The 12,980-nt window shown below is 44.3% G+C and overlaps 2 protein-coding genes and 1 long non-coding RNA gene across 3 annotated transcripts; 2 read left to right on the plus strand and 1 right to left on the minus strand.

Moving 5' to 3' along the window:
- The first annotated feature begins 4,131 nt into the window (after positions 1-4,131).
- Positions 4,132-5,008, plus strand: LOC130520882 (cerebellin-3-like). The gene is made up of 3 exons (XM_057024582.1): positions 4,132-4,283; positions 4,370-4,489; positions 4,611-5,008. Exons 1-3 carry the CDS (start codon positions 4,280-4,282, stop codon positions 4,889-4,891), a joined length of 405 nt encoding a protein of 134 aa, XP_056880562.1. The 5' UTR covers positions 4,132-4,279; the 3' UTR covers positions 4,892-5,008.
- Positions 5,009-5,448: 440 nt separating this feature from the next.
- On the minus strand, positions 5,449-8,350 carry LOC130520881 (uncharacterized). The gene is made up of 3 exons (XR_008949094.1): positions 7,808-8,350; positions 7,077-7,594; positions 5,449-6,585 (listed from the first exon to the last, which is right to left on the minus strand). It is a non-coding gene; the product is annotated as an uncharacterized LOC130520881 (long non-coding RNA).
- A 2,709-nt stretch (positions 8,351-11,059) lies between these two features.
- On the plus strand, positions 11,060-11,731 carry LOC130520880 (caprin-2-like; the record flags this gene model as incomplete). Its single annotated transcript, XM_057024581.1, has 3 exons — positions 11,060-11,121; positions 11,206-11,325; positions 11,421-11,731. Coding segments are annotated over exons 1-3 (435 nt in total), but the record flags the coding sequence as incomplete, so codon positions are not given.
- Between the last annotated feature and the right edge of the window lie 1,249 nt (positions 11,732-12,980).

Consider the following 12,980-nt stretch of genomic DNA (forward strand, 5'->3'; position numbering starts at 1 on the left):
ACGCACATCGACTCTCTGACCATTGTAGCAGAACCTGACTGAGCCCCAACCCCCCCCTCCCCCCACCCCCTCCCCCTTCCCATTAATTTTATTTAATTTATTCAACTATTTATTTTTGAACAGTCTCGTATGTGGTTTTCCTTCATTTTCACCTTTATCATTTTGTTATTTATTTTTCTATATATGGGTATGTATATGTGTGTCTGTGTATACATATATATATATATATATTTTTTTTTTTTTTTTTTTACTATTGGAAATTTGTTATATTGCTATACCAATGTTTTTGATTCCCTATCTGTGAAAAACATCAATAAAGAAAGTTTGTATAGAAAAGAAGTGTGCAGGGTCTTTGTGCTATTGTATTGATTTAGGCTACACTTTGAAGCCACTTTATTTTTGGTATTTTCGAGTTAATGTTTTGCTTTGTTTTTATTTGTATTTTGGTTATATTTTGAGCACTGAAAATTTTTGCATGCTTTTGAACATAGAAAAATAAAAATATATTTTTGGGAAAAGAAGCTTCCATCTCCCTCTGTCTCCTCCACCGCCAACCATTCTTGCGACATGTGGTGTCAGAAGTGAGATTTGGAGTGAGACAGAAGAAGATTACAAAGATGACGACGAGGAAGAAGGCCTGTGAGGAGGCAGCAGCAGCAGCAGTTGGGGACGTTGCAGCAGCGACAGCAGCCAACCCAAAAGAGTCATCCCTGGACCGGCTGGCAAGAATGCTCGAGTCCTTTATGATGGTGCAGCGAGCCAGAGATGACAAGCTGGAGAGAGAGTCAGCCCAGCAAGCCCAGCAGTATGCAGACCTTGCCCATCAGGTGACCCAGCTACAGCTGGATGTGGAGACAGTGCGAGAGAGGGGGACCACTCCAGTTCCCTCTCATGGGGCTACAACAGAACTGCCTGCAGCCACCACCGGGGGGGAGACGCCATACAAGCTGAAGATGGCAAAGCTGGAAGATGCAGACAACATAGACCATTATCTGACGACCTTTGAGAAGCTGGCAGCAGCCTGTGAGTGGCCAAAGGCAGACTGGGCAATCCACCTTATACCACTCTTAACAGGCAAAGCCAGGAGTGCTTTCATTGCAATGGACCCTGAAAATAACACGGACTTTGACAAACTGAAAGAAGTCATACTAAAGAAATATGACATTAATGCAGAAACGTACCGCTCACAATTCAGACCTCTAGATACCAGCCAAGACGAAACACCACGAACCTAAACACCAAGAACTGTACATATGCCTGGAAGACCTGTTTTGTAAATGGGTGAAGTACGACAGCTGCAGCAAAGAGGCCCTCATGGAGACCATGGTGCTGGAGCCATACCTGCGCATGCTCTATCCGGAGGTGAGGACCTGGGTCAAAGAACGGAACCCAGCAACAGCAGCAGAGGCCGCCACCATGGTGGAGAACTTCGTCACCGCACACAAAGGCTCCAAGAGGTACCGCTACGCTGGAGTATGGACAGAATTCTCAGGGGGACGGAGAGCTTTGCCACTGCCTACCTTGATGACATCATCATCTACTGTGCCACCTGGGAGGAGCATCTCAGTCATCTACAGCAGGTCCTCCCCTTGGTTAAGGTCTTCCATCCACTCAAACAAGTGTGCCTTGGCCAGGAAGGAGACGTCCTACCTGGGCTATGTTCTGGGACGGGGTGTGATCCGCCCTCAGGTGGGGAAGGTGGAAGCCATCCTGGCTGCAAAGCGGCCAACCACCAAGAAGCAGGTGCGGTCGTTCCTGGGTCTTGTAGGTTGGTACAGGCGCTTTATACCAAACTTTTCAGCGAAGGCGTCTGTACTGACAGAGCTGACCAGCAAGAGCCAACCCAACAAGGTGGAGTGGACAGAGGAGTGCGAGAGCGCGTTCCGGGACTTAAAGGACTCTTTGTGTCAAGAGCCGGTGCTCCTCAGTCCAGACTTCGAAAGAACATTTACTGTGCAGATCGATGCTTCTGAGAGAGACCTGGGTGCGGTCCTCTTGCAGGGGGATGAAGGACAGTTGCAGCCAGTGGCTTACATTAGCCGGAAGCTGCTACCCAGAGAGCAGAACATAGAAAAATAAAAATATTTTTTTGGGAAAAGAAGCTTCCATCTCCCTCTGTCTCCTCCACCGCCGACCATTCTTGCGACAGTGTCTCCGTTTATGCAGCACCACAACAGCTGCAAGCAACTTCTTATTTCTGACATCATAGTTTACCACCGCTGGGGACAGCCACCAACTGAACAAGTTGCAGGGATGGAGCTTCTGGTCAGCTGGATCATGCTGGGAGAGAAATGCCCCAACTCCTAAGTCTGAGCCATCCACCTTAACCACAAACAGGCACTTCTGCCAGCAGAATGCTCCTTCAACCTCACTGCACCACTGGAAACCATTAAAATGGAGATTAGGCTAGTAATGGGAGCTACCACCTCACTATAGTCTGAATAAATCGGCGATAGAAATTAGCAAAACCCAAGAACCACTGTAGGATTGAGAGCTGAAGGTTGATGGCAGGACTTCCACATGGACACCGCCAAGATGAAAAGCCCTGGTATTTCAGATTATGGAGGGCCACCAAAGCGTTCCTGAAGGAAGTGTAGGGTCCTAGTAAGCCCAGGATGGCAGGTGAGCAGGTGTTGGGCCTCCAGGACAGAGCCTAAAGACTCTGGAGGAGCTCCATATATCAAACAAAAGCTTGCCCTGGTCCCCAATCATCGCACCCTGTGCCACCAAAGCTTGCCAAACAGCGTCATTGTCCACTGGGTCCATATTGGTCTGATCGCATTGTTAAGTATGTGGTTCAGGCAGGACCCGTTAGCAAAAAACAGCAGCTGAAGGCGTTCCAATAAGATTTTTTGAATGTGCAAAGCGTAGTGAAAAAGTGGAGTGCATGAAGTGCAGATTGTTCCTCCGAGTGAGGGGCACATGGGGGCCTAGGATGAGACCTGAGACAACGGAGAAAGTTTTCCGAGAGGTAGGAATGACGAGAATATATCTGTGTAAATTCTCAGTCATCCAGGTCATTGTATCCAAGGTAGTTTTCTCTGTCAACTGGACTGGGTTTCTTCTCTTGAAGACGTTTCGCCTTCTATCCAGAAGGCTTCTTCAGTTCTGAAATCGCTGGGGAGAGAGCTTGAAAATATATAGCCCCTGTGGACCATTTGCATGCTAATGATCTGGGTGGTCACCTGAGAGTCGTTAGCAGGGTCGTTGGTCGGGTCGTTCACCTAGTTTCTGGGTGAAGGGGAGACACCTCAACAGTATGTGTGTGTCTATTGTAGATGTTGTGTTGAAACATCTGTTTTTTTTACTCAGACATTCATTGTCTTACTGTCTGTCATAGATATTTGAAAGAACAAATTCTGACAAGAGCTGAGGATCCCTTGAAGTACTGGGTGGCACGGAAGAAACAACAAAACACGCGAAAACACGGGATCATGACAGGGAACAATGATTAGAATTGACTTCAACTGTTGCTGCTCCACTCAAAGAAAACAACCCAGAACACAAGAACAAAATCATCACATTTGGTTGTTTAGGTCTATCAGTTAATATCTTATAGGTCATTTCTGAAGGCCTGAACTGTCTCATCACTTCTTTTCCTTTTACATCTTTGTTATTTATGAATTCATCATTTTTACAAACATCAGTAAATGTGCAGTTATGCAACAACAAAGTTATTTTGATGTCATGCATTTAACAGGTTTACAGTTTCATTCACTGGACAGCGATTAAAAACATATATTAAAAAAAATTTAAAAAGCCACATCTCCTCCAATTCTGTTAAACAACCATTAAATTCCACCCTTGGTCCTTAAGCTTGAGTTGAATTAATCATTTAACAAGAAGATAATATCTAAGAGGGAGCTAAACGTCTAAAGTTTACTATGGCAGCGCCTGATCTTCCAGAGAATTTCATGTTAGTTTGCAGGTCATTTCAACACGCTTCAACATGGCAACTGTTCAAGGTCCATCCACAAGCTCTGAAGAACTGTGCCCACCTGTTTCTGTCAACTGTCTGTTGTGCAAAACTTCCAAATATATAAATATTCCATATATAAATATTTACTTCCATATATAAATATTTACTCAACTTGAGTAAATACAATTAACAGGGTGGAGGAGATTGCAAAGATTCCCAGAGAAACGCATGTTTGGTTCAGACCTGTTGACCCAAACATCACTGATGGTATAAAAGCAGCCACAGACAGCCTGAGCTCAACAGCTGTGGACACAGAGCCAAGAGCAGACGACCTCTATCGTGACTGATCCATCAACAAAGATGAGTGAGTGAAGAAGCTCCTCTTTCTATATGGTACTTTATATAACACTGTAATAACAATAACAGCATGAGGGTGTTTGTTTCCTACAGGTGTCCTTTTCACAGCAGTCCTACAGACAGGAGGGAATGTTGGACCCTTTCAGGGAGACACAACTTTGATTTTCAACAGGGCAATCACCAACGTGGGGGAGGCGTACGACACCAGTACAGGTGAGTCACACTCCCCAGCTGATGGACACACGTCAGGCAGTTTCCTTCAGGGGCAGAGCAGCTCAGTTCCACTCAGGTTTGAGAGCTTAACAAGTAAAACCCAAAGTTTCTCTTCTTACAGGCCTCTTCAAAGCTCCTGTCACAGGCTATTACTGCTTCAGCTTCTCCTACCGAGCTGACAAAAGGGAACAATCGGGGCTGACTCTGATGAAGAACGATGAAGCCATCGTGGCGTTCAACAGTAACAAGCCAGGGTGCCTGCATGTTGATAACGCTTCCAGCACTGCATGTCTGGAACTTCAGAGAGGAGACAAGGTGTCTGTGGTCCTGCCTAATGGTTGTCATGTCTGTGGCATTGGTGGAACCACCAGCTTCACTGGTTTTCTCATCAGCAAGGCTTAAAAAGTGTCTCCAGACCCTCAAACCAGGGTGACTAAACATACACCGAGACCAATGTGGCATCTTCATCTTAAAATGACACTGGATCACAGAATCTAAAATAAACTCATTGCAGCATCATTTCAGGTGTTTTGTATTTTATTTAAACTCGGCACACCACAAATAACAGTTAGCTTAATAAATATTCTCATTGATGATCCTGTTCCTGGAAACACATTGGATTGTTTCATTGATTGCACAGCTTAAATAGAGGATTTTAAAATAAAGCTATCTTTAATTTTGTATATTTGTTGGTAGTTAAAAACATCAATATCAATAAAATAAAGGTTGCTGCCCTCAATGATCCCTCCCAGGAGCTAATCATAATATACAGCAAAGAAATGTCTAATGGCCGGATTGTTCTGTTACGGAAAGGTTAAGCAGACCAGGACCCAGACGCAGAGTGCAAACCAAAGGTTCTTTATTCACAAAGTATCCAAGGCGATCGAACAAAGTAACAACTGAAAGGGAGAACGAAAAATCACCATCAAAATGGGAAAAACCGACGGGAAAATAAACAACTGAAAGAAGTGACTAAGCACTGAAAAAAACTTGCTAACGAAGGAATAAACGAGGCGAAGGGCTAGTAATCACAGGGAGCTGGAGCTGGGTTCAGAAACACGAACAACAATCCGGCACCGGCTGCTAGGAGGGGCGGGCTTAAGCAGGTGCTCGTTTATGCGTAACGAGCCGCAGGTGCGCTGGAGGCTCGGCGCTCTTCAGAGATCGGCCTGCCCCCGGATGCCGTCCAGAAACCGAACCTAGTGATGGGCAAATGATACCGAGGCTTTGGAACTTGTGTCACTCTTCCTGAAGCGGAGTGATTCGAAACGCTGTGTCGGAGCTTGTATCGAAACACTAGTGTCACGTGACCGATGACGTTTGAAGCTTCGCGCTTCATTGCTTCAAAATGTTTCGAAGCCTTTCATTGGCTCAGTCTTTCAGTGTGTGTCATTGGCTCATGGCGTTTCAATGCATTCTGAGCCAATGACAGCTTGACAGGTTTGACAGATTTGAGTGGTTTGATGGCTACCAGCTATATAAGATGCATTCTTATGCTTCAAAATTGTTGTGTTGTGAGGAGATAGAGATTTGGAGAGTGAGTCATAGTATTTTGGCAAGTTTCATGGCGAGTACCACCAATAAATGACGTTCTAAAGTTTGGGATCATTTTGATCTCAGGGCACCAAATAAGGTATAATGCAGTTCATAGCATACATTTTATGTTTCCATAATTGAATTGTATTTTTAATTTTTAAACAGGTCTCAAAATTACAATTGCTTGTAGGTGCGGTGTTTGCAATGCACACAAGAGTTGTCTTACAGCAACAACACATCATCTATGCTGAGACACTTGCGTGCTTGGCATGATGACAATCATGACCCTGTCAACACTGGAGATCCTAACAGTAAGCTAAATATATACGTATATAATATACTGTATATATGTATGTGTGTGTCTAATTATTGTAGATGTTGTGTTGAAACATCTGTTTTTTTACTCACTCATTCATTGTCTTACTGTCTGTGTCATAGATATTTGAAAGAACAAATTCTGACAAGAGCTGAGGATCCCTTGAAGTACTGGGTGGCACGGAAGACTTTATATCCTACGCTGCAGAAACTTGCATGCAAGTATCTGTGCATCTCAGCATCATCTGTTCCCTGTGAAAGGATATTATCCAAAGCTGGGGAGCTGGTCAGCCAGAAGAGGAGCAGACCGAAGCCTGCAACAGCAGAAAAAATGATGTTTCTCCATAAAAACCTGTGAAGAGGAAATAACTTGTCTGCTTCAATGAATAATCATTCCAAATCAAACATACAAGTCCCCAAATGACAAACCATTACCTTTAAAGGTTTTCCTTAAAAACACTTCACACACACACAAACAATGTTTCTGAATTCAAACACCATGATCATTTGCAAAGTAGGAAGGATCTCTCATCCTGTCAGGGACTTTTAGTACAGTTTTTAAATAAATCTCAAACCCTTAACCAACACTGAACCCTTAATATAATTTGCATTTATTCTTTAGGTTAATCTTGAATGTGTTTTAGGGTAAGGGGGAGAGCACCTGCATATTTTATTTTTGTAAAGACGATATAATCATTATTTGGTATGAATGAACAAAAGGCCTGGATGAGCACACAATGAACTTTTATTGGTGTCATGGGATTGAAACAGTGCCAGTGATTCAGTCGTGCTCTTTAGAGGTTGCTATGGCTTCAGTTGTCCACCAGATGTCACCATCACTGAAGTCTCGAGGCTTTGAATCTTGTTAGGCACAATTGTGAGGAAAGCCTCAATGCTTGATGAAGCTTCACTTGCCCACCACTAACCGAACCACAACAGGGTCATCTTTACATAGAGTAACATTGAAGTTTAAATAATCTTAAAAAGCTGGCTTTCATTTTCGTTATTTATGATGTTTGTGTTTAAAAGCAGTTTGCAAATCAAAACAGCTGATAAATAGGAGTCGATGCTTTTCAGCAAGTGGTCACTAGAGGCAACGTCGCTCCACTTGAATAATCCCAGAGTATTGGCGATGTTGCCGGACTAACACCCCAAGGTAGTCTGCCTTGAGAAGCTCAACTACCCCCTTGATCCAACTACTGAAACTGCTTTGTGGACCTAAAGTCCGTGTTAGGTGTGCCGTTCAGGCAGGACCTGTAAGCAGACTAACATCTTGAAGGTGTATAAACAAAAATTTTAATTGACCTTCATGACTGTGCACAGCGTGGTGAAAAAGTGAGGTGCATGAAGTGCAGATCGTTTCTCTGAGTGAGGGGCACGTGGGGACTTAGGACGAGATGTGAAAAAAATGGAGAAAGTTATCCGAAAGCTAGGAATGACGAGAAGATGCCATTTATCCATGTTTACCACAAAACAGACGAAACGAGCAAACGCTGGTGATCAGAAGGCAGCGGCTTTTTGAAGAGGGCTGGGATCCGGGTGACAGAATGGGAGCGGAGGTAAACTGGGTCCTCAAGAAGGCGCTGGAGAACCAGGCGGACATGCTGAACGTGCTCCTTCCTCGTCTCCGAGAAGATGAGGATGTCGTTGATGTGAACGAAGACGAACTGATTTAACATGTCACGAAGGACGTCATTTTCCATCCACTGTATGCGGCCAGAACGCGAAACGGGATGGAAAAATCCGCAAATGATGTAGACCCTTGATGTAAGGAGAGAAGTTTAGCCGCCGCCTCTCCACCCTGAACCGGATGATCCAACACATGCCTGAGCTCATCCTTAAACGAACGAAAATGCGCGGGACCGTGTGTCTGGTTCTCAATTACAGCAGTGGCCCACTGCGCAGCTCTCCCTGATAATAAATGAACAGTAAAGGCAATCTTAGCCCAACGGCTGAAGATCAGAAACCAAAGAGCATTGTAGCAAAAAACTACCGCACCTGCCCGCTTCACCTGAGGCCGCTCGGGAATGGAAGGCTCACGTGGTACAGCGGAAAAAGGAGGTGCAACGAAGCGGAGGCTCCGGACGACGCTGAATCCGTGGGGGACTGCGAGGGGGGAGCTGGCCACTCCTGCCCAAAGAGAGTCCAATACTAGCTGAAAGACTCTGGAGGGAACTCCACATATCCGACAAAAGCTTGTCGTGGTCCCCGATCAGCGCAGACGTGCCACCAAAGCTTGCTGAACAGCGTCATTGTCCACCGGGTCAATATTGGTCCGATTGTAATGTTAAGTACGTGGTTCAGACAGGACCCGTAAGCAAACAAACAGCAGCTGGTGTGGTGAAAAAGTGAGGTGCATGAAATCAGGTGATTTCCCTTGTCTCAGCAGAACATGACCTGACCTTTCCTTGACCCACCATGTTTTACCAGACTTCCTCAATGCACACTTGATACTGTTCCTGTTTTGACTCCACACAATTAAACAGTCGTATGGATTTTATCTAGAAAAACAGTTTGTCACCTTGGCCTTTTGTTGAACTTGCTGACACTAACATGAGCTTGGCACACACAGAGTGTGGACATCTTGTCATTTAGCATATGCTAAGCTACTTATGATATCAATCATTTGGTTCTCATTCTGATAATCACATACATTTCAAATAGTTCCACAGAAGCACCTGACTTTTGGGGGCATTTTGCCCATAATTGGGAAAAGCTTCCTCTGCTAGTTGGCTGATTTCAGCATCAAAAATTGGACGATCCTCACTAGACACGTGAGTACAAGTATCGGCATGATTCCTAAACATGGAGTGACAAGATAAGCAGGCTGGCAAAAGCCAGATTAAAATTGATGTGGTAAGTAACAGCAGCACCACCCAGTCATGTGGGCAATACTTAGCCAAGCTGCTATCTTCATGATTAGGAGCAGCTTCAACAGCCACTTCAAAACGTCTGCCCCATCCAGAGGAAGCCTCTTTTCAACCACCATAAAAACATTTCTCAGGTGTTAGCTAGCTAGCCCAAGAAGTTGCTTCCATCGTCACAGTAAATTCTTGGTGCCCCAATCTTTGCTTGAGGGAGTTCGACAGATGTGCTCAACTGATGGGGCATCCAGAGTCACGATCAATGTATCACACAGTCCTCAGCAGAGATGTCACAAACAGTGCTCCTGCATGAAGCAGCAGGTGAAACCACGAGTGTTGCCACCGTTCTTTCCATCAGCTGTCTCGGTAAAATAAAGAAACTCTCTCCTGAGACACAGTTTCTGATTTTTGTGAATGTGTTTTTTACGATGCGTGGTTGTCCAGGACCCGAACGCAGACAAGACGCAGTGATCAAAGGTCCAAAAATTGGTTTTATTAAACAAACACAAAAGGACAGTCCTCCTGGACTGCTGGGAAGCAACAGTTCTTCCTCTGGGTGCAGCCAAAGAGCTCCAGCGTGGAGCCATAAAAATCACAAGAATTTTCAAAACCAACAGAGACACCAGAAATACCAAGTCACACAAAAATCCTCCGACGCTGGTAGGCTGGAGTCTTAGACCTTAAATAGGCGGCTGATCGCTTGATGTCCTGCAGGTGCGCCAACAGGTGGCCGGAGCATGGCTCCACCACGCCCCCTGCAGGAAAAACACAACTGGGAATCCTGGACCACAACAGTGTCACATGTTTTCTTTTGGTTTTGTTCTATAGTAAAGACTCCATGTCGATATTATCCCTGTTTTATTCCCATTTTTAGCTTATTTCATACATCCATACCGGTGATGATCACAGTGCACCGTATGTGTTGACAGGTGAGGCTGCACAAAAGGTGATCAGAGTAACAAATCAAAGCGAACGAGCACAGGAGCGGGTAGGCAATTAACACTTGGCGTTTAAGCGACAAACTGTCAACTCACAAGTGGAGGAGCTGGAGATAAATACTGCTGCTCCTGATGAGCTGATGAGGAGGAGTTGGAGAAATCTGCCTACCGCACCAGGCCTGGACAAATGAGGGAAACAGCACAAAAAAACAAGCAGTGGAACAAAGAAAAACACCATCTGTCCTCCACATCCTAACAGCTCCAGCTGGTTTGGGAAATGACCTGGACTCCTTCACGCTTACCAGAGATGCTCCGGCTGGAGCTTCAGCATTCAAAAGCACTGGACAATGATTAAATTGACCTCAACTGTTGCTGCTCCACTCAAAGAAAATTTATTTATCTTATCTGATCTATTTTTTTTCACAAACATCAGTAAATGTGCAGTTATGCAACTATAAAGTTAGGTAAAGTAAGGTAAAATATACATGTTAAAAAAAATAAAGAGGCCACATCTCCTCCAATTCTGTTAAACAACCATTAAATTCCACCTTGGTCCTTAAGCTTGAGTTGAATTAATCATTAAACAAGAATATCTAAGAGGGAGCTAAACATCTAAAGTTTACTATGGCAGCGCCTGATCTTCCAGAGAATTTCACGTTAGTTTGCAGGTCATTTCAACACACTTCAACATGGCAACTGTTCAAGGTCCATCCACAAGCTCTGAAGAACTGTGCCCACCTGTTTCTGTCAACTGTCTGTGGTGCAAAACTTCAACTAAAATGGCCCAAACAGCTTGTTGAGTCATTACGATAAACAGGGTGGAGGAGATTGCAAAGATTTCCAGAGAAAAGTATCAGCCCTCTAAGTCGGCATCACTGATGGTATAAAAGCAGCCACAGACAGCCTGAGCTCAACAGCTTGGTGACACAGAGCCAAGAGCAGACGACCTCTATCGTGACTGATCCATCAACAAAGATGAGTGAGTGAAGAAGCTCCTCTTTCTATATGGTACTTTATATAACACTGTAATAACAATAACAGCATGAGGGTGTTTTTCCTACAGGTGTCCTTTTCACAGCAGTCCTACAGACAGGAGGGTATGTTGGACCCTTTCAGGGAGACACAACTTTGATTTTCAACAGGGCAAACACCAACATGGGGGAGGCGTACGACATCAGTACAGGTGAGTCACACTGTTCAGCTGATGGACACACATCAGGCAGTTTCCTTCAGGTTTGAGAGCCTAAAAAGTAAAACTCAAAGTTTCTCTTCTTACAGGCCTCTTCAAAGCTCCTGTCGCAGGCTATTACTGCTTCATCTTCTCCTACCAAGCTGACAAAAGGGAACAATCGGGGCTGACTCTGATGAAGAATGATGAAGCCATCGTGAAGGCGTTCAACAGTAACAAGCCAGGGATTCAGCATGTTGATAACGCTTCCAGCACTGCATGTCTGGAACTTCAGCAAGGAGACACGGTGTCTGTGGTCCTGCCGAAAGAATGTTGGGTCAGTGGCATTGGTAAAACCACCAGCTTCACTGGTTTTCTCATCAGCAAGGCTTTAAAAAGTGTCTCCAGACCTCAAACCAGGGTGACTAAACATACACCCTGTAACCAATTTGGCATCTTCAGCTTAAAATGACACTGGATCTCAGAATATAAAATAAACTCATTGCAGCATCATTTCAGGTGTTTTGTATTTTATTTAAACTCGGCACACCACAAATCACAGTTAGCCTAAATAATATTCTCATTGATGATCCTGTTCCTGGAAACACATTGGATTGTTTTATTCATTGCACAGCTTAAATAGGGAATTTTAAAATAAAGATATCTTAATTTTGTATATTTGTTGGTAGTTAAAAACAACACTATCAATAAAATAAAGGTTGCTGCTCTCAATGATCCATCCCAGGGGCTAATCATAATGTACAGCAAAGAAATGTCTATTACCAAATTAATGATAATTACTGGTGTTGTGTCACTATATTATCATGATTATAGGCTCTGGGTCATTTTACAAACAGTAAAAGTATAGTTTAAATAATCGAAAAAAGCTGGTTTTCATTTTTTTTTATATGATAATTTTTGTGTTTAAAAGCAGTTTGCAAATGGTAAAGGCTCCTAAATAAGAGTCCATGCTTTTCAACAAGTGGCCACTAGAGGCAACGTGGCTCCAACTGAATTGTCCAGGAGGATTGGCGCCTTGAGAAGCTTGACTACGTCCTTAATCCAACTACTGAAACTGCTTTGTGGACCTAAAGTCCGTGTTAGGTGTACCGTTCGGGCAGGACCTGTAAGCAGACACACAGATTGAAGGTGTTTTAAACAAGATTTAATTGACCTTGATGACTGTGCACAGCGTGGTGAAAAAGTGAGATGCATGAAGTGCAGATCATTTCTCTGAGTGAGGGGCGCGTGGGGACTTAGGACGAGATGTGAGAGAAAATAGAGAAAGTTATCCGAAAGGTAGGAATGACGAGAAGATGCCATTTATCCATGTTTACCACAAAACAGATTAAACGAGCAAACGCTGGTGATCAGAAGGCAGCGGCTTTTTGAAGAAAGCTGGGATCCGGGTGACAGAATGGGAGCGGAGGTAAACTGGGTCCACAAGAAGGCGCTGGAGAACAGGCGGACATGCTGAACGTGCTCCTTCCTCGTCTCCGAGAAGATGAGGATGTTGTTGATGTGAACGAAGACGAACTGATTTAACATGTCACGAAGGACGTCATTTTCCATCCACTGTATGCGGCCAGAACGCGAAACGGGATGGAAAAATTCACAACTGATAGACCCTTGACGTAAGGGAGAGAAGTTTAGCCGCCGCCTCTCCACCC

This window comes from Takifugu flavidus, unplaced genomic scaffold (genome assembly GCF_003711565.1).
Source record: "Takifugu flavidus isolate HTHZ2018 unplaced genomic scaffold, ASM371156v2 ctg566, whole genome shotgun sequence".
Taxonomy (NCBI): Eukaryota; Metazoa; Chordata; class Actinopteri; order Tetraodontiformes; family Tetraodontidae; genus Takifugu; species Takifugu flavidus.